The 23,030-nt window shown below is 32.9% G+C and overlaps 2 protein-coding genes across 3 annotated transcripts; one reads left to right on the top strand and one right to left on the bottom strand.

The window, feature by feature from the left end:
• Nucleotides 1-11,557: 11,557 nt before the first annotated feature.
• Nucleotides 11,558-13,589, bottom strand: LOC107934649 (peroxisomal (S)-2-hydroxy-acid oxidase GLO5). Of its 2 annotated transcripts, none has more exons than XM_016867128.2 (4): nucleotides 13,246-13,589; nucleotides 12,768-12,862; nucleotides 12,302-12,426; nucleotides 11,558-11,892 (listed from the first exon to the last, which is right to left on the bottom strand). In XM_016867128.2, the coding sequence occupies exons 1-4, from the start codon at nucleotides 13,465-13,467 to the stop codon at nucleotides 11,855-11,857; spliced, it is 480 nt and encodes a 159-aa protein (XP_016722617.2). In that variant the 5' UTR covers nucleotides 13,468-13,589; the 3' UTR covers nucleotides 11,558-11,854. The 2 variants fall into 2 exon arrangements, with proteins under 2 accessions (XP_016722617.2, XP_016722618.2); XM_016867129.2 differs by having other exon boundaries at nucleotides 13,109-13,581.
• A 736-nt stretch (nucleotides 13,590-14,325) lies between these two features.
• Nucleotides 14,326-15,643, top strand: LOC107934672 (uncharacterized). Its single transcript, XM_016867153.1, has 4 exons — nucleotides 14,326-14,418; nucleotides 14,588-14,765; nucleotides 14,837-14,913; nucleotides 15,026-15,643. Exons 1-4 carry the CDS (start codon nucleotides 14,326-14,328, stop codon nucleotides 15,641-15,643), a joined length of 966 nt encoding a protein of 321 aa, XP_016722642.1.
• Nucleotides 15,644-23,030: the final 7,387 nt, after the last annotated feature.

The raw sequence follows: 23,030 nt of genomic DNA, 5'->3' as shown, positions 1-23,030 counted from the left end.
ATTAAATTTTCAAGGAAAAACTTAGTGTAGAGTAATTTAAAACTTTAGTATAGATGTAAGGTTGCTACATTGTGAGTTATAGGACTTAAATAATTCTTTATACGAGATTAAAGATTGCATATTAACTCTTTGAGTAAGGATGCACAAACATAAGTAATTATCGAACTCTGTAACAAATTATTCGTTGCTCCTCAATTGTTAACTGCTCCCTTATCACTTGTAAAAATTAATTGTATTTACAAGTCGATTAATTGTTTTCTACGCTAAGATTATATAGAATAATTGTTCAGTATATAGGTAGCAGAGATTTTGCCACTTGGTTAATTATTTATTTTTTAAGTACAAATTAAGAATACATTATAATATCTCAACTTCAAAATTTTTCATTGTAAATATACCAAATATTTATTTATATGTATACATACATATACACATACACAATGCTTGGTTCTTCTCTCATTCTTCATCATCAATGGCAACAAGGTCATCAACAATGCTCCCATGAGGAACTCTTGACAACACTTTCCACAATGCTTGTTCCGAGGATTGGATCTCAAGCCCAGTTACGGAGTTTCAAGTTTTCCTCTTTTATTTTATGAATGAGAGTAATTATCCCGCGGAAATGACCCCTCCCCCGATCTTCTTCCTTGATTAGAGTTTATGAGATTTTTGGATAAAAATAAATGAGCATGACTCTAAAATTATATTATATTATATTGTATTGCTTTGGCATTCGATCCCCAGTGATTATGAATGATGATCCCCATTGCACGTTGTTGTAAGACCCGACAATGGCATCATTTATTTATTTTGGAAAACCTTGAAAGTTGAGCACTTGATCCTTCATTTGTGTTGTTCAGTAATATAATTGGGCTTAAAGGCTTGGGTGAAGTAGCCTCATGTGATTTGTAAATGGGATCTCATTTTCATTTTGAATGGCTGATTTAGGTGAAGAAGGTTTGTTAAGTTGGCTGAAAATTTTGGGCACTAATGAAAAATTGAATCCTCTAAAACTATTCGAATCAAACATGTTTAGAGGTAGGAGTTGATATGATAATAGTTGAACCACTTATTCTTGTTGTAGTCTCTGTCCAACATATAGAAATATGTGTTTTTTAAGACCCTTCCGAATATATAAAAAACTGAATATATCTATATCTATATCTATATATATATATGTTGTAATACCCCTAAATTAAAATTGCTTATGAGAACTGTTTATTTATTTGAGTAGAACCAGAATAGCATTAAAATATAGACACTTCAAATTTGGAGGTCGAAACCGAATGCGAATGTAATCCAATTTGCAATCTCTGGCGGGCCCATATTTTAAGGAGTTTTCTGGACTTTGGCCCAAACTTTTAAACGCTTAAAATAATATTTAGTATTTAAATTTTACATTTTTACAAAATTTGGTATTTAAGTTTTGGTTTAATTTAATATCTGAACTTGCATTTTTTTCTCTAATTTGGTACTTAATTTTTTTTTAATTTGACAGTTGAACTTGTCATTTTTTTTAATTTGATACCTAAGTTTTTTGTCCAATTTTGATACCCAAACTTGACAAATTTTATACAAATTATTGTAAGGATTTTAACCCGATTAAGTAACGAATAAGAAAATAGCAGAATAAATTAAGAAATTGAACACACAAATTTAACGTGAAAAAACCCCTCCAAAGAGGATAAAAAACTACGGGCAAAGATAATTTACTATAATGGCAAAAGAACGAAGAGTACAAAAGATGGAGATAAAAACTAAACCCCGAAAACCTGAAAACAAAGAACCCACAAAACGTAAACACAAAATTCTCTAAATGTGTTATAAATTCTAATTTCTAATGGGTATTTTTTCTAAGGTTGTAAAAGAGCCTATTTATAGGCTAAATTCATAGATCAAATAATAATAAAATAATCTAAACTAATCAGTGTTTGATTGAAACAAGTAAACAGAGTTTAACTGAAAGACTATTTTTCAAATTTGACTGAAAATAAGAGTCATATTTAACAAATCTCCACCTTGACTCATATTTCCACAATGCCATCTTTGCCAAAGCCCGCCACGAGCCTATCTTGGACTATGCAGGGAATTAACTGAGTCGAATTTGTACTTAGAAACTGGAAGACTTCTAGCCTTCGACTTGTACACTGCCAAATCAAAACTAACCCGGGTCTGATTTTCATGAATACAGTGTCCTAACTTTTCAAAACCTGCATCCAAAAGAGAACCTATCTTCAACAAAACGGTCATACCTTTTTCCCTCCTATGACCAAGTTGCCTCCGCTCCAAACAAGTTGACTTTAACTCCGTAACAGATGAGGGACATCCGATTTCACCGGTCACTGTAGAACCTTCCAAAATATAAAGACTGCCAATTCTTTTACCTTTTAACAAAATGAGAGCTCCATGAGATACTTTAATACCGCTCGACTCGATGTTGATTTTGCATCCTTTCAAGTCTAAAATGCTTAAGGAGATGAGATTCTTTCGTAATTCAGGTACATACCTGACATCTGAGAGTGTCCTAATCGTCCCATCGTGCATCTTAATTTTAACAGTACCAATACCAATTACCTTACTAGATAAATCGTTTCCCATGCGCACAACTCCACCTTCAATCGAACTGTATGCGGAGAACCATTCTCTATTGGGACACATGTGGAAAGAACATCCTGAATCTAGGATCCACTCGGACGTGAGCTTGGTGTTATCACTTGTTGACACTAATAAGAAATCATCCCCATTTTCATCGGCCAAATTAGCACCAGCTACATCTTCCTCATTACTCTCAGCAGCTTTTTTATTTCGCAATTTATAACAATCTGCTTTGACGTGACCTAACTTTTTACAATAGCGACACCTTTTATCTTGTTTCTTTGATGCTACCAAAACGGAAGCTTGCGTATCTGTCTTGCTATCCAAATGAAGCTCATTGTCGAGTTTATCTCTACTCAACAAATGACCCTTCACATCTTTGAACTAGAGTTTGTCTCTGCCATAAATCAAGGTCTCCCTGAAATATTGTATGAAGGGGGTAAAGAGCACAATAATAGCATAGCCTGATCTTCATCGTCAATATGAACCTCAACATTCTTTAAATCATTTAAAAGAGTAATGAATTGACTGATGTGATCTCTAAGAAGCTCACCTTCGTTCATGCGAAACGTAAATAGACGTTGTTTCAACACTAAACGATTAGCCAGAAACTTAGTCGCATAAAGAGTTTCTAACCTTTTCCACAAAGCAGATGAGGTCTTCTCCATCAATACCTCCTGCAATACTGTATTCGTGAGGCACAACTGGATTGCAGATAAAGCCTTTTTATCAAGCTCTTACCATTCTGTTTTATTTAGATTCTCAAGCTTTTTCTTGATAACAACCTTTTTCAAGCTTGATTGAACTAGAATTGTCATCATCCGAACTTGCCACAGATTAAAATTTGTCTCACCATCGAACTTCTCAATTTCAACCTTGTTGTTGCCATATCTGAACGGGCTGATCTATGAAAATTGAACTAGCTCTGATACCACTTGTAAGGATTTTAACCCGATTAAGTAACGAACAAGAAAATAGCAGAATAAATTAAGAAATTAAACACACAAATTTAACGTGAAAAAACCCCTCCAAAGAGGATAAAAAAACCACGGGCAAATATAATTTTACTATAATGGCAAAAGAACGAAGAGTACAAAAGATGGAGATAAAAACTAAACCCCGAAAACCCGAAAACAAAGAACCCACAAAACGTAAACACAAAATTCTCTAAATGTGTTATGAGTTCTAATCTCTAATGGGTATTTTTTCTAAGGTTGTAAAAGAGCCTATTTATAGGCTAAATTCATAGATCAAATAATAATAAAATAATCTAAATTAATCAGTGTTTGATTGAAACAAGTAAATAGAGTTTAAATGAAAGACTATTTTTCAAATTTGACTGAAAATAGAAGTCATATTTAACAATTATTGTAAAAAGCAATGGTGCCAATTTTTAATAAGGGAATAGAAATAGTTAATGTATGATCGACATGTGGTAAATGACATGGAATTTAATGGTAAGAATGATTACATTTATTTTGATTACATTTGTTTGAAGTTTCCTTTATTTCGCTAAATAATATGCCCAAATGTTAGATTGCTTTGACTGTTAATGGCATGTATGATTCAAAAGGACCACATGCTTAAAGGATGACTTAATCTTCTTAAAGCCCTTATTTTCACAAAAAAAAAATCATTAGTATCAGAGGAAATTTGTGTTAAAATTTGTGCTTTGAGTCATGCTTAACAAATGGATATTGAAAAAATGAACAAGAATTTTAAAAACTCAAAATAAAAGAAATTTATTATATTAAATAAAAAATTAAAATTAAAATAAATAAGTTGAGTTAAAAGTAATTGAACATATAAAATACAAAAGTTTCCATATCATCTACCACATATTGGTCATACATTGATTATTTTTGTTAACTCGTAAAAAATAACACTGTTAGTATATTTGAGTAATTTGAATATTGTTTGACAAGTTGAGGTATCAAATTTGACAAAAAAATTTAAGTACCAAATTGAATTTAAAAAAAAACTTATGTACTAAATTAAGAAATAGTGCCAAATTTAGATATCAAACTTGAAAAGAGTATGAAGAAATTTCTAATATATATATATATATAACTATTTCGGTTTTGTTGAAATGAGCCATTAAGAGTGGCAAGAAAGGATAGGCTAGGAAGTAATGCTTAGGCTACAAGTTTTGGGATAACTGGATTCGCTTATAAACTCATCTTACACACAAGCCAGTGAATGATGAAGTAGAGACGTGAGGGTGAAGTTAAAGTGGTTTAGATTATATGTACAATTGAAAACCAGATAGAAAAGCCTCTCGAGGCATTGGGTTAGGTACATATGAACTGAAAGAACCACCAATGTTGTTTTCTTTTTAGCTTTTTCCATTAACCTGGGAGCCTACTTGGACTCTATTCATCAAAAGCAGTACTAGGTATAAAATGGAGACATCATGATGATGGGGAGACATTGGGTTAGTTTCTGATTTGCACTTCAAACTTTTCAAGGCAGTTCTTGATTCAATGTATCGTATGGTACACATAGAAGCCACATTATTGAAAGCACTGCCTGTTGCGTGTGTAGGCCATTTTCAAATAAACAATACCCAAAGATCACTCATTTGAGCCTCCGAGCAATAGTCAACTTACTACTATTAAACATTAGATGCTGAATGACCTTGGGTTATGGTATTATTGGCAGCTTCAAGCTTGATAGAGGGTAGCCCTTAGGCACTAGATAACATATCAATGGGGCTAGTGGCGGAGCTAATATATTAATTTTGAGGGATCAACTTAAAATTAGAAGTTTTATGTAATAGTCAATTTAAATATATAAACAATCGATTCAAAAGAAACAGTATTTCAACATGACAATCAATTTAAACATATAAAAAATAAATTCAAAAGAAATAATATTCCAACAATTAAGATGAAATAGCTATCATTTGACTCGGTTAATTATTTTTATTCCATTTTCACAGGAATGCTCATTACTTTACAAGCTATCATTTGACATAAATTTAAACAAAGTGACCAAGGTTTTCTTCCTCCCCTTCACTTTGGCCGAAATTTACTATAACATTATCAAACTATTTTTGTTTCATTTTTTCACTTCTAACAAGTTAGAAACCGTCTCCTATTAATCATTTTCCATAAAAAAACATACACATTTCACTTTATAAGCTTCCAAGTTCCATCAATGTCCTTTAATGACAACTTTTAATATACTTGATAAAACAAAAAAACTATTGGTACATATGTGTAAAACAAGTTTCAAATATTCAAAATCTATGAAAAGTTTGAAGAAAAACATACCTTATACTTCAAATTTGAAGGAAAAATGATAAAGAAATTGTTTTTCTTCTTTTCTTGCTAAGCACCAATATGAAGAAAAAAGATGATAAATGTCTCTTCATTTTTTCTTTTCTTTTTATATATATTAATATATTACTTATAAAATATTATTATGTTAAGTAAACTATTAAATAAATATTATTTTATTATCATTTAACAAAATTATCATTCAAAAGTCATCATCAGTAATTTAACTTCTTTAAGAAGATTTTTATTTTTATTTTTATCAAGAATAAATTTTTTTAATATTATTTTTAATCTTATAAAAATATTGGAAGGGTCTACTTATATTTTTAGGAGAGCTACAATATATATATAGAGGGGAAAATTACAAAAATCTATAACTTTGATGGACCTACTTATATTTTTAGGAGTATCATAGTGTAAATTTATAAAGAACTAAATTGAAAAAAAATTAAACTTTAGGGGGCGATGGCCCCCTTTGGGCCTCAACCTGCCTCCGCCACTGAATGGGGGTTTGAGGGGACTATTCAGATGGTAGATCCTATTGCCCTTCATTATGGCTAAAAAGGGCCAAATGGATATAAACTGCATGCTGTGATTGAGCAGATCCATCGTGCAACTTACATTTTAGTGGGTCCTTTTCTCTTTCTATTTGGAATATTCTACTTTTAAAACCCTAATAATGAATTAGAGTTTGTAACAACCACTGTGTGAATGGAAGATAATATGTTATTTTGGAGTTTATTCATTATGGTCATGAAACTCATATCTTAATATTATTTAACATGTTATCGATTATTAGATTTATAATTTATAATTCCTTTATTCAAAGATAATATAAAAGTATGAAATGATAAAAATTATAATTTAATATAAGGTATATTTATATAATTTTATAATTAAGTTAATGACATGATTAAGAATGATGTTTACTTAATAAAGTGCTTAAATATAAATATTAAATTTTCTTTTAATTTTTTAATTATTAGTACATCTTATACAATAAATATTCATATTTTTGGCTTACAAAAAGAGAGAGAATCAAGAACGTGAAAGCAATATATGGAGATGAACATTGTGAAACATGTGATCATGAATTTTATTTATTATTCAGAGCAAGCTTAACTGTATACATATATATATATAGTAATAAAATTAGGGCCCCAACCCCAAGTCACAAGTAAAACCCCTAGCAAATCAAATAGAAAGACATACAATCTGTGTTGTAAAGAGGCAAAGCATAGAAATCATAACCATGACTGTTTGATAAAGCTACATATAATTGGGGGGACAATGGGAGAATAATTCCATTTCAGTGGTGACCGTTTCCAGGACTTGGGGAAGACTTCTGTAATATTCTATCAATTTTGCCTACATGAATGGTGGATTGCCTTCCATTATTAGCCTTTGCATGCCCTTTACCATCATGACTAGCAAGAAGCATTTTTGTGGGCTCCTTGGAAAGTGTGATTCCAGCAAAATTACCCTTAAATGAAGGAATTTGTTGCTTCTCAAAGTTATTCAAAAGCTTTCTAGCTTCAAAACATGTTGGATGGAAGAACAAAGCGACAATAGCAATAAACAAAACAAGGCTTAAACGTTAGAATATATTCTCTCTTCCTGTTGTTGGAGAAGTGAGGCGTTGTATGACAAATTAGTTGGTATTGTGAGCCATATATATAATAATCGAGGGACCCCAATGTCTGCAATGAGTCAAAGGATAATTGACTAATTTTCTGCATGGGATGTTGTCAAGATTCATTGAAATTGGGTTAGGTGCAAATTAACTAAACTCTACAGCGAGCTTGCATGTGTTTTAAGTAACTTCATGCAATGTCCATACACTTATATCACCACGGTTAGTAGGGTCAAACACCATTTCCCTCATTTTTTCTTTGCCGGTGCTAATAGTTAAAGTTTGTTATTTTTCCCACTCACTACAAGAAAGCTTTTACTTCCACAGTTCAGTGGTCTACAGGACTACAGGAGATCAGAAAACCAAGTCTGCCAATGGATATAGGCCTTAAATGACCTAACAAATTTTTAGGAGCTAGAAAAAGCTGTTATTCAGTGTACAAATACATTGTTCTAGCCAATTAAGTTGCATACATATATAATTCTTGTCTTTGAAGAAATTCAGAGAAAGCATGTACAATTTCAAGTCATGCCAGCGGAACCCTAGAGACATGCAATTTTGTAAAATCATATGTTATCCACTGATTTTGCTAGTAAAATTTGTGAGCATTTTGACAATAACTAAGCATCTTGAAAATAGTAAACATAATGCATGCAGGCTAGCTGCTTTAAATCTCTTTTTCCAATGGGTGATGAGGGCAAGATTAAGGCTGTTATTGGACCACTAAATAGGAAGTAGTGAACCCTTGCATGAATTACATTATCAGGATTTGCTATTTATTTTTCTATACTCAACCACCTTCTAGATTCCAAATAAGGTAAGATACGTGGATAATTATACTTCTATTCAGCTGCTAAGAATTTAATAGGAAATTATGATTTCATGTCACACCCCAAACCCGGCCTGGACGTTACGGTTGAATCTGGTGATATCACATGATAGGGTGACTGAAAACTAAGTTGATGATAAAACCATTTTCGTCTATAAACATTTGATTAACTAAAAAAAAAAACGTGTGTCCTTTATTTTGACTCAAACGTATCTTTTTAGCAGAAGCTTTGGAAATTATTTATTTTAAGTAGATTCGTTTATTTTATGGAAAACCTTAGTTTTTAGGAAATCTGTATTTTTGTTAAGTGGCATTGTAAGTCCGTGAAAGCAGGTAAAATCCCCAAAGTTAAAACAAAACAGTACATAAAGTCCAACTACATAAAAATACCCCATAATCAAGTAAAACCATAAACGAAAGTAAAATAGTTTAAAATATGTGTGGCCACCGTCGAGTCCTCCGCCACACCGAACCGTCAAGTTTGGAGATTACCTGTACACATTAAACAAAAAGGGTGAGTTTACGTAAACTCAGTGTATAATCCCCACAGAAAACATGCATACAGTCAATTAGCAGTAAACAGTCAAATGCAGTCTGGGGCCTAAGTCCATTACAATTTTAGCAGTAGTGTGGGCCTTAGCCCATTTCAGTCCAGTATCATTAGGGCTTTAGCCCATCACAATATCAGTAAATGCAAACAGTAATCAGTAACAGAGTTCTACCCACCAGCCTCTACACACCATCTTCGTCTAACCCTACACTCCATATGGGGTTTAAAACACTCACCCATCCTTACACTCCAAGTAGTACCAATGCGGCACTTAATCAGTATATTGCAGCTGAGCTGCCAGATAATAGATTTAAAGCCTTCCAGTACACTTCCTCCAAATATCATCATCCCAACCCAATGTAATACAAACATACAATATGTCATGTTTTTATGCAACCATCATTCATACGTATACATATATATATCAGTAATCATGCATCACATTCACTCAGATCATACATTTAGGGGTCTAGGTAATGCTTACCGACCCTACAGTAAGTTCACAGTCGACTTGGGCGACTCGTGCAACCCTAGGAATCATTTCAGATAAATGGGCTCACACGTCCATGTGGCTTACCCGTGTGGCCCACATGGCCCACACGGCCCAAACCTGTCTAGCCCGTGTGTCACACACGACCTACCTAGCCATTACACGGTCGTGTCTAGAGCGAATGCTTGGTCTCGTCAATCACATGCCCGTGTTATGGCACACAGCCTACCACACGGGCGACTACACACCCATGTGGTGTCGACAGTGGGTTTTTAGTTTTCGTCGAAACCCTATTTTCTACGTTTTCGGGTACACACCTGATATCGATTCGATGCGAAATCACTCTCGAGCCTCCCAAAACCTATATATTACTATAACAACACTCAATTTTAGTATTATCATCAAAACCTTAATGGAAAAATTCCACAAACAGGAACTCACAATATCACTAACGCCTTTGCTACTTACCGGTAACGAGTAGGAACCTTAATGTTGAAACGCCTTAGAAGCACAGATACAAACTTATCCTTCACCTAAACCAAGAGACCAAAACAAAACCCCCATTCAGAAACCAATCACGAACGATATCACTGCAGCAAAAACAATTACTTATCGAACAAGCGCGAATCGAACGAACGGTTTAGAAAACTAAGCTAAAATCAAGAGGGAAAAGCAAAGAAAATTCGATAGGGGGAAGGGAACCAAAACGTCAAAAAATGGAGCAAAAATTTTGAAAACAAGAAAAAATAAAATAAAATAAAAAGATAAAATCAAAACCCCCCACTATTGAAATCCTTTATTTTTCTCCCCTTAACCCCACTACTCATAACTCCCTCAAACTTTAATCTCTACTGGAACTCTTGCGTAGAGTTGAACAAAAATAAAACTCCCTTGCTCGCGCAAGGATTCGAACACAAAACCTCCAGCAAACCAACACTCCACCAGACCAGTAGATCCATTCTGATATAAAATTACAAGTAATTAGATATAAGCCTATTGAACTAGTATAAGGTTTAATTCCAAAATAATCAAAATTTCTAAAGGTAAGGCTTGAACTTAGGACCTCTCAGACACAACCAAAACACTTAACCACTGAAGCAGATACACAATTGTGTCAAATTTATCCAGAAATAGAAATATGAATTTTGGGGTGTTACATTTCACGTCATCTTCATCGAGAATGACAAATTAGACTTTTCCTCTTAATTTTTAGTATTTTTAATTGGTTAATTTTTTTCAAGAGGAAAAAGCTGAAAATCAGAGAAAAAAATCTGATTTGTCATTCTCGATAAAGATGACGTGGAATCACAGTTTCATACAATCTCTTCTCCTTTAAGAAACAATATTTTGATGCTTATATGTAGTTAAATTATAGTGCGAACTTTTGTAACAATCCGTTTTTCCATGGTATCAGAAACAATTATTTTGGGACCACAAAACCAACATAAGAGTCCATAAATATTAACTATTTAATATTTACAAGTGAAGTGGAGTATTACATTGAATTTTTAATTTAATAATTTTTTCTAATAGAATAAATAGTTAAGCAAGTGGCAGAGCCTTAAAAGTTTTCAAAAATTTAAAATACTAAAATAAAAAATACATACCTCCTTAGAAGATCAATAGAATACTACAAAATTTAAAAGTAATAAAAAATTAATAAAAAACAATATTTATATGTTTTCTTAAAAGGTCACTAACATGCATGTGGTAGAGCTTCTGACAAGAATAAGGGTCTGTTTGATTGCTAGTAAAATGTTTTTCGTAAAATGATTTCTGGAAAATGTTTTACTTTTTTGTAAAATAATTTACTGAAAAATATTTTCTGGTGTTTGATTGAATCTGTGTAAAATATTTTCTACTGTTTGACAGATTTCCTGAAAATATTTTCCGAAAAAGTTGTTTTTACATATATTAATATATATTAATAAATTTTTATATTTTAAATTATTTTTACATATATTGCAATGATTTATTTATAATAATACTCAATTATTAAGCTACAATATTAATCGTTATAAATTAAAAAAAAACTAATATCAAATAAATTATTTGTAATTGTGTTAAAAAACAAGTATTGAATAATTATAAATTACTTCGAAACCACAATGAGTACTAGAAATAATATTATCAAAATACATAATTAGTAGTACACCACATAGTAACAACATTGTCCAAGTGCATAATATTACACCACATAAAAGTATCAATATCTTGATACATGCGGTGTCTTGATTCTTTCTCTATTTATGAAGTTTATTTATGAAGTTTACTTGTACAAGAGATGTCTGAAAATGCGTAGAACTAGAAGAAAAAAACAAAAATCAGAAACAACGTTGTTACTTCCTGTCATAATGAATCTTTTATCAGTTGAACTGGTTCTTTGATGAAACATTTTCCTTGGTTTTCTGAATCTTCAAAACCTTCTTCAAAACCACCATAGGCACGGTTCACAGTCCTCCTGTTCCTAGGTAACCTAGACCTCTTGTATTCCGCAGGTCTCAAGTGAGGAATCTGCACATTGAGCAATACCATATACATCAGGAAGATAGAATATTATGATCAAATGAGAAAATAAACATGCTAAACATCAGTTAGCAAAGTGAAACATGATAGTAATCAATGGAATTTAAGTTGATTTATTTGACTTCTATGGCATAGTCCATGAACATCATAAGTAAGAATTGATGCTATGTCTGCATACGAAAGTTAAATTTTACATTTTATTCACTCCTTCGCATCTGGAAATCATTCGTATACAAATTTGTTCTGTTTCAGGAAATATCCAGAGTTGCAATGTAAATCATCATGCAAGTCTAAGCATACTCAGCAACCAAAGACGACTGTGCTCAATCTGATATGTGAACATTAGTTGCTCAAACAATCTCATAACAAGGGTACTAAAAAACCAGAACATTCATACCTTCAGGGTGAGCCATTTTCTGCATAGTAGTCGGAGCAATCATGATAGGCATTGAAATCTTGAATCCCAGGACAGTGGTGGTCATGTCAATCATGCTAACATCAATAAGAATGCGGGGTCGAAACCTATCATAAAATAAATGAACCAGAATAATTAAATGAAAAGATAAAACTAAAACTACTATATAACCCACAAAGAAAAAAGATTGCCAGAAAACTTGGAAGTATGGTCAAATATGAATAATAAACACCAGAAATTAAGCAACGGGTTAAAGCAATAAAACTCCATAAGTATTAGTATTTGGAAGGAGAAGAAGTAGAATTTATTGAAGTTGTGGAGAACCCCTTAAGCCATTTCTTCATAAACAACAAAAACACAATAGATGATATGTACAAAGTAACAGATTCAAAATCAGCAAAGAACAGCAGAAAAACCAAGTATGCAAATAATTTAAGGGAAGACATACTTCTCTTTCCACTCCCAAACTCGTTTTTCTAATTCATCTCTGCCCAATTCTACCCTTTTTATTCCTTCAGAAGCCAACATTCTTTCCACAACCAACTGGGAAAAGAAAAGTAAAATAGGTTCAATTATATATTCCCATTCAACAGGATACAAGATATATACTCATTCTCTACACAGAACATTATGTATAAAGAGGGCAGAATATAAATCAACAACAAAGATGAAAACATTATATTTACAAAAGATTACTAGAGATAATACAACCATAAAGATCAATCCTTTTTCCAGAAAACATTATATCGAACATTATATCGAACACACAAACGGCCACAGAAATATTACTTTGATTACAAAGCCCATTAATCAAAGTTGAAAAAATTACAACATCAGGCTCCACCTAACTTCAGCATTTTCCCCAAAATAGAAAACCCAAAATCAATTCGACCTAATTGACAAAAGTAATTAATCGAGATGCTCACAGAATAAACATCATGGGAAACACCTAATAATTCCATCTGGCTACACATAGAAACAACAATGGCATAATGTTTCATTCTAACAATGGCTGCAAATAATTTAGTGAATTCCACAATTGAAGGCTTTGGGTACTTTTCAATCATCTTATTGAACAAACTCAAAGCATGATCAACATTATCGAAGCAGTGGTCTGTTTTTCCCTTTCCTCTAACAGGCATGGACATGGGTTTCTTACTTAGGCAGTCGATGTGGGTAGCAATGGTGTTAGAAGAAGAAGAAAAAGAGTGGAAATTAGAAAGATGGCTTCCAGCATTAACAACCGAACGAAGAATAAAAGAAAAATGAAACTTACCCATCATTTGAAAGCAGAAATGGCAGCGGCAGTAGCAGCCAAAAAGAAATGAAAAATAAACGGAGCATAAACGCCAAAAAGAAATGAAAAATAAACGAAGTAACCGTCGAAAAATAGAATTGCAACGTACCAGCAGCGGTTTCCAGTTCTGAACCAAAATGAAGCTTTCGAGAACAGAAATTTGAAGGAATGAAGGAAGGGAGAAGAGTGGATGAAGGGAGCTTACCGGATGAAGGGAGAAGAATGCCTGAGAGCTTTAGGAAAATGTCTTACGGAGATTGAATCGGTAAGACAATTTCCCAAAAATTGTAAGGCATTTTCACGTGTTTTGGAGTTGATTTTCCAAAAGGAAAATATTTTCTTCCAATCAAACACTGAAAAATGGGGAAAACCAATTCCGGAAAATATTTTCCCCCTATCAAACAGACCCTAAGTAATCTCTTTTAATTTTATTAATAGACTTTAAAAATATACATAATATTTAATTACGTACGAATAAGAAATATATATATATATAATATTTTTAAATATATATTTAAAATATATACAACATATTTAGATATTCTTAAAAATAATATTTCTAACCACCTTACATGTTTTCAAAAATAATTTTAAATGCTAAAAATAAAAAAAAAGTATGTTGTATATCTTTTTAAAAGATTACTAATTTTAAGGGAGACAAAGAAAACTTGGGAAGTAGGGAAGATGATGGGGCTTAGTGTGAGGGGAGATGAGGAAGAAGTTATTGATGAAATTAGAAGATTGGAGGGGCAGTAGAGGGAGGAAATCGAGGGAGTCGATTGGGCCAGAGGCAGATATGTCGGTGAGTTATTCTTATCTTTAAAAATCTCTCTTGTTCTGGTTGTGTAGTAAATTTAATTGAGGGTATGAGAATCTTATCATGGAATATTAGAAGGTTGGGGTCGGAGGTGAAAAGGGAAGCTGTCAAAAGATTATGTCGCTTGTCTAGAGCGTTCGTTTGTTTTATACAGGAAACAAAACTAGAGGTGATTATTAAGGATGATGTGAGGAAATTATGGGGGGATGATAATTGTGAGTTTAGATTCGTTGCAGCTGTAGGTAGGTCGGGTGGTCTGTTGAGAATGTGGGATAAAAACGAATTCATTCTTTTTAAAGACTGGAGTGATGACAGAGTGATAGCCATTGAAGGTAAATGGGTTAAAAAGGATTTAGATGTGGTTCTAATTAACGTTTATGCTCCTAATATCGTTTCGGAACAGTGTACCTTATGGGGGTGATAATGGAGTTAAGAAATCAGTTTGCAAGCCCTTGGATCGTGGGAGGTGACTTTAATGTGGTTCGTTTGTAGAAGTGAAAGGAGCAACTGTTTGGGGTCAGAAAAGGGGTCTAGAGAGTTTGTTAATTTTATCAGTAACTGTAATATCATTGATTTGCCTTTGTTGGGAAAGAAATTTACATGGTATGGACAGGACAACAAAAAAAACAAACTCGATAGGTTCTTGCTGGAAGATTTTTGGCTGATTAAGATCAAGGATCTTCAACAGCTGGGTTTAAAGAGATCAGTTTCTGATCACATTCCAATCCTGTTAGCAGACGCAGAATTCGATTGGGATCCCAGGCCTTTTAAGTTTATAAATGGGTGGTTAAAGAAAAAGGGATGTACAGACTTGATTGAGAAGGAATGGATTAATATGAAATGTTTGGATGGTCAAATTGCTAGAAAGTTGAGAAAGCTTAAAGGGGTCTTGAGAAAGTGGAATGGGAACAATTGTAATATGTTGGAAGATAACATTGTAGAACATGAAGAAAGGATCAAGGAATTAGATGTAATTAGTGAACAAAGAAGACTGAGTGAGGGTGAAATGGAGGAGCTTACGAGATTGAATTCAGATGTTTGGAACGCATTGAAATTCAAAGAATTGTTATGGCGTCAGAAATCTAGAATGATGTGGTTTAAAGAAGGAGATGCGAACACAAAGTTTTTCCACAGAGCTGTTAAAATAAAAGCAAAGCGAAGAACGATTTACAGAATGAAAATTGGGAATGCTTGGTGTAATAATCCGTGAGAGTTAAAAAAGAGAGTGTATGAATTTTTTAAAAATCATTTCAAAGGGCGTTGGAGGAGATGGAGGATGGAGATGGATCTTAATTTTAAGATATTAAAGGGTACTAAAGTAGAGCAGTTGGAGGAACCTTTTTCAAGAGAGGAAATTAGAGAGGCAGTTTGAAGTTGTGAGGAATCGAAGGCTCCTGGTCCGGATGGGTTTAACATGTGCTTTTTCAGAAATTGTTAGAACACCATTAAAGAGGATCTGTTTAGAATGATGACAGACTTCTATTGGTCTGGCAAGCTCGAAAGATCCATCAATTGTTCGTTCATTGCTTTAATTCCTAAAATGGAAAATCCGAGCGAAATAGCTGATTTTCGGCCAATCTGTCTAGTTAGTTCTCTTTATAAAATTGTTACAAAAATTCTCTCTTGAAGATTAAGAGTGGTTATTGGAGAATTGGTGAGTGAGACTTAATGCGCCTTTATTAGTGGGAGGCAGATTTTTGATGGTATCGTAATTGCTAATGAAGTGATACACTCGATTAAAAAAATGGAAGGAATTGGGGGACATTTGATTTTCAAACTAGATTTCTCCAAGGCGTATAATTGCGTTCGTTGGGATTTTTTAGAATTAGTGTTACGTCTGATGGGGTTTGGGGATTGATGGATTGGATGGATGATGGAGTGTGTTTCTACAGCGAGAGCTGCTGTACTCGTAAATGGTTCGTCTACAAATGAATTTAAGTTTGGCAGAAGGTTGCGCCAAGGAGATCCTATTTCACTATTCCTTTTTATTCTAGTTACAGAGGTCCTTCACTTGTTGCTAGAAAAAGCAGAGATGTTGAGGCTTATTGTTGGTGTTCAAGGTGTCATTCCAGATCAAAGAATTTCGCTTCTACAATTTGCGGATGATACGATTCTGTTTTTAAAGGCTGAGGAATAAGTGGTGGTAAATATGAAATATATACTTCGTTGCTTTGAGATTTTCTCGGGTTTGAGCATAAACTTCAAAAAATCATGTATTATGGGGTTTGGAGTGAATGAGGAGTTTTTGTTTCGTTTGGCAGCTTTATGCAAATGCAAAATAGGGATGCTACCTATCTGTTACTTGGGTATACCGTTAGGAGCGAATCCAAGGAGAATTGCTACTTGGGAGGTCGTGGTTGAGAGATTTAGAAAGAAATTGTTGGGATGGAAGTGTAGAACTTTGTCATGGGCTGCTAGGATTGTATTGATTAATGCTGTGTTTTTGAATTTGCCCATTTACTTCATGTCACTTTTTCAGGCTCCGGTGTCTGTTATTAAAAAATTAGATAAAATAAGGAGAAACTTCCTATGAGGTAGCTTTGATGGTAAACGAAAAATGGCAAAAGTTAGTTGGGAACATGTTTGTAGGCCAAAGGAAAAAGGTGGAGCTGGAGTGGTTAATCTGTTGATAAAAAACAAAGCCCTGTTAGGAACATGGAGATGGTGTATCATGGTTGATAGAAGGGCATTGTGGAGAAAAGTGATTTTAGCAAAGTATGGCTCAAATGTGAAATAATGGAGGTTTAGTGCGAGTAATTTAAAAGAAATGTCGACGGTTTGGAGAGGGATAGTGGAGAATTCGATGGATGTTAGAGTGGCTAAATGGATGGGAGATAAAGATTTTAGTTGGAAGCTAGGGAATGGAAAGACCACGTTATTTTGGGTGGATAAATGGTGTGGTAATGGTATCTTGAAACAGGATTTCCCTAGGCTTTTTCGTTTAGCTAAATAAAAAAACAGTTCTGTTTTTGATTACTCGTTCAATAATGGTTTTTGTAATGTTAAATGGGATGTGTTATTTGTAAGGCCTCTGTTGGATAGGGAAATGGAGATTCTTGGTCACCTCATTGAAAGGGTGAGTAGTGTGATCTTGGTTCCGGAGGTAGAGGATCAATTATTATGGGCGCATGATTCTAAATGTGAGTTCTCGGTGAAGCTATTGTCTAAACTTCTGCTTGAGGGCGAAGGGGATGATTCTATTTTTGCCTTTGATAAATTATGGAAATTAAAAGTCCCGCCTAGGGTGCGTAACTTTCTTTGGTTGCTAGCCATTGATTGAGTTCCTACGAAGGATTTTTTAATAAAGAGAGGGGTGAAAATACAAGCCATTATGAATGTGTGTCTTTGGTGTAATAGGGAGCTGGAGAGGGCGGACCATTTGTTTTTTATGTGTAATTTTATTGCTGGATTTTGGAGGAAGATTTTTAATTGATGGGACGTTGGGTGGAAACAGGTGAACAACTTCGAAGAATTTTATTCGTTATGCTTTAAAGTGAAGTTTGTTGGTTCTTCCAAGAGTTTGTGGCTGATTGCAATGGCGGCTTCTTGTTGGTCTATTTGGCTTGAGAGGAATGAGATTGTGTTTGAAAATAAAGTGTTGTCGATAGCTACGCTGATCTTTCATACCAAGATGAGGGCTTTATTATGGGTAAGAGCTGCTTTCGATGAGTTTATGTTTCAAGAGAGATTATGGTGGTTTTGTCCAGTTAAGTGCATACTCTCTAAATCTGGCTCGAGAGGTTGGTGTTCTCCTCCACATGGGTGGTTGTTATTTAATGTTAGTGGAACTGCTTCTGAGGGTGCTTCGGGCTGTGGAGACGTGATGAGGGACGCGGTAGGTAGTGTTAGAGCTATATTCTTGGGCCCTTGTGACGCTTGTGATGCTGTCACATCTGAATTAGGAGCTGTCATTACAGCGTTGGACATTTTTTTCTGAGTTAGATTGGAAGGGAGGCTCTTTAATTGTTGAAATGGGCTCGAGGTTGGTTTTTAACTGGGTTCTAGATAAAACAAGGAGACCTTGGTCGAAACGAGCTATATTTGCAGACTTAGAAAGGAGGATTGCCTGTGTTGGATGTCGAGACCATTTTCAAATCGAGTTTTAGAAAATGGGAATCGACTTTAAGAAAAACGAAAACGGGAGTCGCCACCAATATTTTTAGGTGTGATTGGATCACCTTTAATACAATTTTATTTTAAAGTTATCGGTTTTGGTCTACGAAATCAAAAGAACGAGTTCGGGAGTCGGTTGCGTACGAGGAAGGGTTAGCACCCTCGTAACGCCCAAAGATTGGTACCAAATTGATTATCAAATGTCTTTAAGGTCGGAAATTAGAAATTTTAAAACGCAATCCTCTTTAAAATATTTTGGATTTTGAAAATTGGAACTCACTCGTAAAATATTGACATTGAGTTAGCTTTTCGGAAATCCCTATCTCGAAACAACAAAACTCCACATCCAGTAAGTTTGGACATATTGCTTTGAAATTCCAAGACAGTCACTTACATTTTGAAAACCTTTAAAAACTTAGAAGGGTATTTGATTATTTGAACTCAACGAGAAGAGTCGCAACCCGATAAGTTAGGGCACTATTTTCCCGAAATTTCCAAACATCAAGCATTGCCTTTATATTTTTTGAAAACTTTGGAGCCCTTTTTTAAAAAAAAATGATGATGTGTGAGGAATTATATTGCATTATAAATTATACATAGTAACATATTATTGTAGTAGGTAAATAACACATGCATTTAAACAAAGTAATGGTAATAATATAAAGATTGTGCATTAGACACATACATATAAAAAAAATAATATATATAGCAAACATTAACAATATGCATACAAAGTTATGAGAAAGAATAAACATACAAAATAATAATTAAATAATGCATGATATCAAAAGCAATCATCAAATAATATATGATATACAAATATAATGTCAATATGCATGTTCACAAAATATAACATCTAATAATAATAATAAAACTTTTAACACATACATGATACATACAATATAAAAATATCTAAAGAACTACTATATAAAATAGAAATGATTGATTGCTAACAAAATATACATATAATTAAAAATAAGATATTTCATAACAATTTTAGAATAGTATATATAATATATAATAACAAAAATATTTACAAAAGAATAATAATCATATGGAAATATATTGGTTTAAGAGTATGTAAGAGAATTCATAACAATATTAATTTAAAATGAAATAATATATAATAAATAAATAAATAAATAATAATGAAATGTATATATAATATGAGTTTAAAATATAATTTAATAATAATTTACAAATTCTAAATAATATACATATGATATAAACATAAATAATATAATTGGTAATATGTGATATATAATATATATAAAATAATAAGTAATATATAAAAATAAAACATAATAAATGTTATATAATAAAATATATGGGAAATAAGAAATATAATAAATATAGCATGAAATAATGAAAGTTTATATGTAAAATAATATATATAAATAATAAATATAAAATAATATATATAAATAATAATAAATATAATATATGTGAAAATATAACAATATATAAATGATATAAAATAATAATTTGAGAAAAATAATAAATAATAATAATACATATAATAAAAATAACATTTATAATAAAATAATCTTATAATGTATAATATAGAAGTAAAATTAAAATAAAACAAATAATAAATATATATAAGATAATAAAATAAATATAGGACTAAATTTAAAATTTAGCCAAAATTACGGGGCTAATTTTGAAAGGAATAGAACTGAATTAAGGCCCTATTTAAAACGCGCGCAAAATCCAAAGGGCTTACTGTGCAAATTGCCCTATTCCCAAAACGGCGACGTTTTCCAGAATACAATTTAATAGCCATCGGGACTCAATTGAATTAAAATTAGAATATTGGGGTAAAATTAAAAAAATAAAGTGAAATCATGAGAAATTAAAAGTTGAGAGGACCGATTGGATAATTAATCCATTTTTCAAAAAAGCGCGGATCCTACCCGGGCAATCGGGTCAACGCGCGGATCCTTGGGGTCACAAAACGATGCCGTTTTGTCAAGGCTATAAAAGCCAATTCCTCAGCCTTTAGTTCATTTGAAGCCCGATTTAAAAAAAAACTAAAAAATCTCTCTGAAAGAAAGAGAGAGGAAGGGAGCTCTGGGTTTTGGCCCACGCGCCCACGCGCCCACGCGCCCACGCGCCGCCCTAAGGACCACCGTATACGGTAGTTAGGGTTCGAAAAACCTCTCCTTTTTCGTGCCATCCGTCAGGTAACCCTTTCCTTTTATTTTTAAGTTATTTTTGTGTACATATATATAAATATTCATATGCTTCTATACTGAAAATAGAGAAATGAAAGACAAAAATATAAAAACAAGAATCACCTTTGAAACTGTTTGTATCCGTTTTTTTTTATTTCTATCTGCCTCCTTTTTTTAAGGGTTACAAAGGGCTTTTTATAGCCATTGATTTGTTACATAAGGAAAGAAATCTCCGATTTCTTTATATTTCTTGTCTACTGTATCTTTGGCCATTATTTGCTGAGTTTCCTTTTCTATTTTGCAGTTACTTCGACGATCTCGGCATTAACGGTGGTACCAAGGTCAGAGGGAAAGCCTGAGATCGCGGTACTGGATGGTCGCGAGAGGGACGAACGCATTGATGGCACTTTGATGGCCTCGATCTGGGGAGTTGAACCGACGCTCCCCGAAGCTTCCAGAAGCTGTTGCGGCACTGTAGGGAGAGAGCTAGGGTTAGAAACCCTAGCTGATGGTGTTAGGTTTTGGGCCTCTGAGAGCTTGGGTCAATTGGGTCTAGTTTAGGTTTGGGCTCGTTGGGTATTGGGTCCGTATATTTGGGCTAGTTTAGTATATCTGTGTAAGATGTAAACGGGCTTAGCTGAATTGTTTTGGTTTTGGGCCCATGATTTGGGCTTTGTAACCTGGACTATTAAATAAATAAACATTTGTTTATTATTTTTTAATTTTGGTTTTGGGTTTCAAGGCCCGATCAAATTTGGGTTATTACATTGGAAAGATATCATTTTCTATTGCTAATATAAACGGGAATGAAATGACTGAAACACTAGCAACTGTTGGTATGAGTAGGCCATGTTTGTTTAAGGCTTGGTGGTGGGTTGGGTTTAGTTTTCTTTAGAATGTTTGAGAATTGAGGAGTGTTTTGGTATGAGTCTAGAGGGTATTTCATTGTTTGGGTGGTCTATCATTGTTTGGTTGTTGTGTCTGTTGATCAGAGAGAGATTTTTTGGAGGGGATTTTGTTTTTGTTTGGTGTTTTTGATGGGCTCTGTTTTATGAGTGATTCTTTTTAGCTGATTGGGGATAGGTGGTGTTTATGAGATGTTTTTGTATGTTATTTTCTGTTCTATCATTATTGAGAAAAAAAAAAAGAACATGTAACAAAGCTTTAAAGGTTTTCAAAAATAATTTTAAATATTAAAAAATTTAAAAATAAAATAATATTTTTATACAAATTTGGAATTTTTATTTAATTTTCAAGTAAAAAAAGTTAATGAAAAGAGAGAATGATCCCCACACATTATTAAAACTTCTTTTCATGGTTCACTGTAATCCACACACTATATAAATATTTTTGGAGTTGACTAACATCGGTATTTATTCCTAAAGTGGTCGATACTGTGCTGCTGATTTCGAAGCACTCTATCTGCTGACACAAAGGGAGCGATCATTTCATTATTCGACTTCTAGTCAATCAACACTAATTCCATTAATTTTCTTCTCATATTATTAATTGTTTGATGTAAAAAAATGAATATAAATAATTGTCAAATTATATAAATATATAATTATAACATACCTGAAAATATGTAAATAAAATATAAATATAAATATAAAATATCTTAATTTGAATAAAGCGATAATTAAAGTATTGATCAAACACTTGTTTAATACAAATTAATATTATATTATCCTATTTTTTAGTTTTAATATTATCTATAAAGAAAATGAATACGAAATATTGTTATATGTAGTACATAACATTAGTGACTTCTCTTTCTCGACCTAATTCCATTAAAGTCATTCCATTACAAGAAATGTTTTATCTATACATGGGAATCATAGCATTGCGAAGTGGGTTTACATGATTGAACACTTGGTGTGGAATTTAGTTGGCTAAATTATTTATAGGACATTGCACGAAAGAGACGTGAGGGTCACTTTTTAACTGGCTGAGATGATATATATTGTACATTTATAAACCCTGAAAATTGATAAGAAGTGTATATAATGTAGGGAAGCTTCATTGAAAATTGAGTTGGGTCATTCTCAAATATTATAATTAGCCGCCTTTTTTTCTTGTACCTTTCCTTTGCTTATTAATTCTACTTTGTAACTTTAACCCACGAATTTTACTTTCAACCTAATCCACGAGATGTATGATATGTTAGCTTAAATTTTAATTAATTTGTAATTTAAGGTATTTAATTATTTGATTTTGATTTATATTTATTTATTCATGAATAGATGGATGAGTTGGAGGAAAACAACTTTAACAATGAATTTTGCCAACATTTTGCGATTTCAACTC

This window comes from Gossypium hirsutum, chromosome A01 (genome assembly GCF_007990345.1).
Source record: "Gossypium hirsutum isolate 1008001.06 chromosome A01, Gossypium_hirsutum_v2.1, whole genome shotgun sequence".
Lineage (NCBI taxonomy): Eukaryota > Viridiplantae > Streptophyta > Magnoliopsida > Malvales > Malvaceae > Gossypium > Gossypium hirsutum.
Note: the sequence above shows the minus strand (reverse complement) of the source record. Positions and strands in the feature narration are given on the sequence as shown.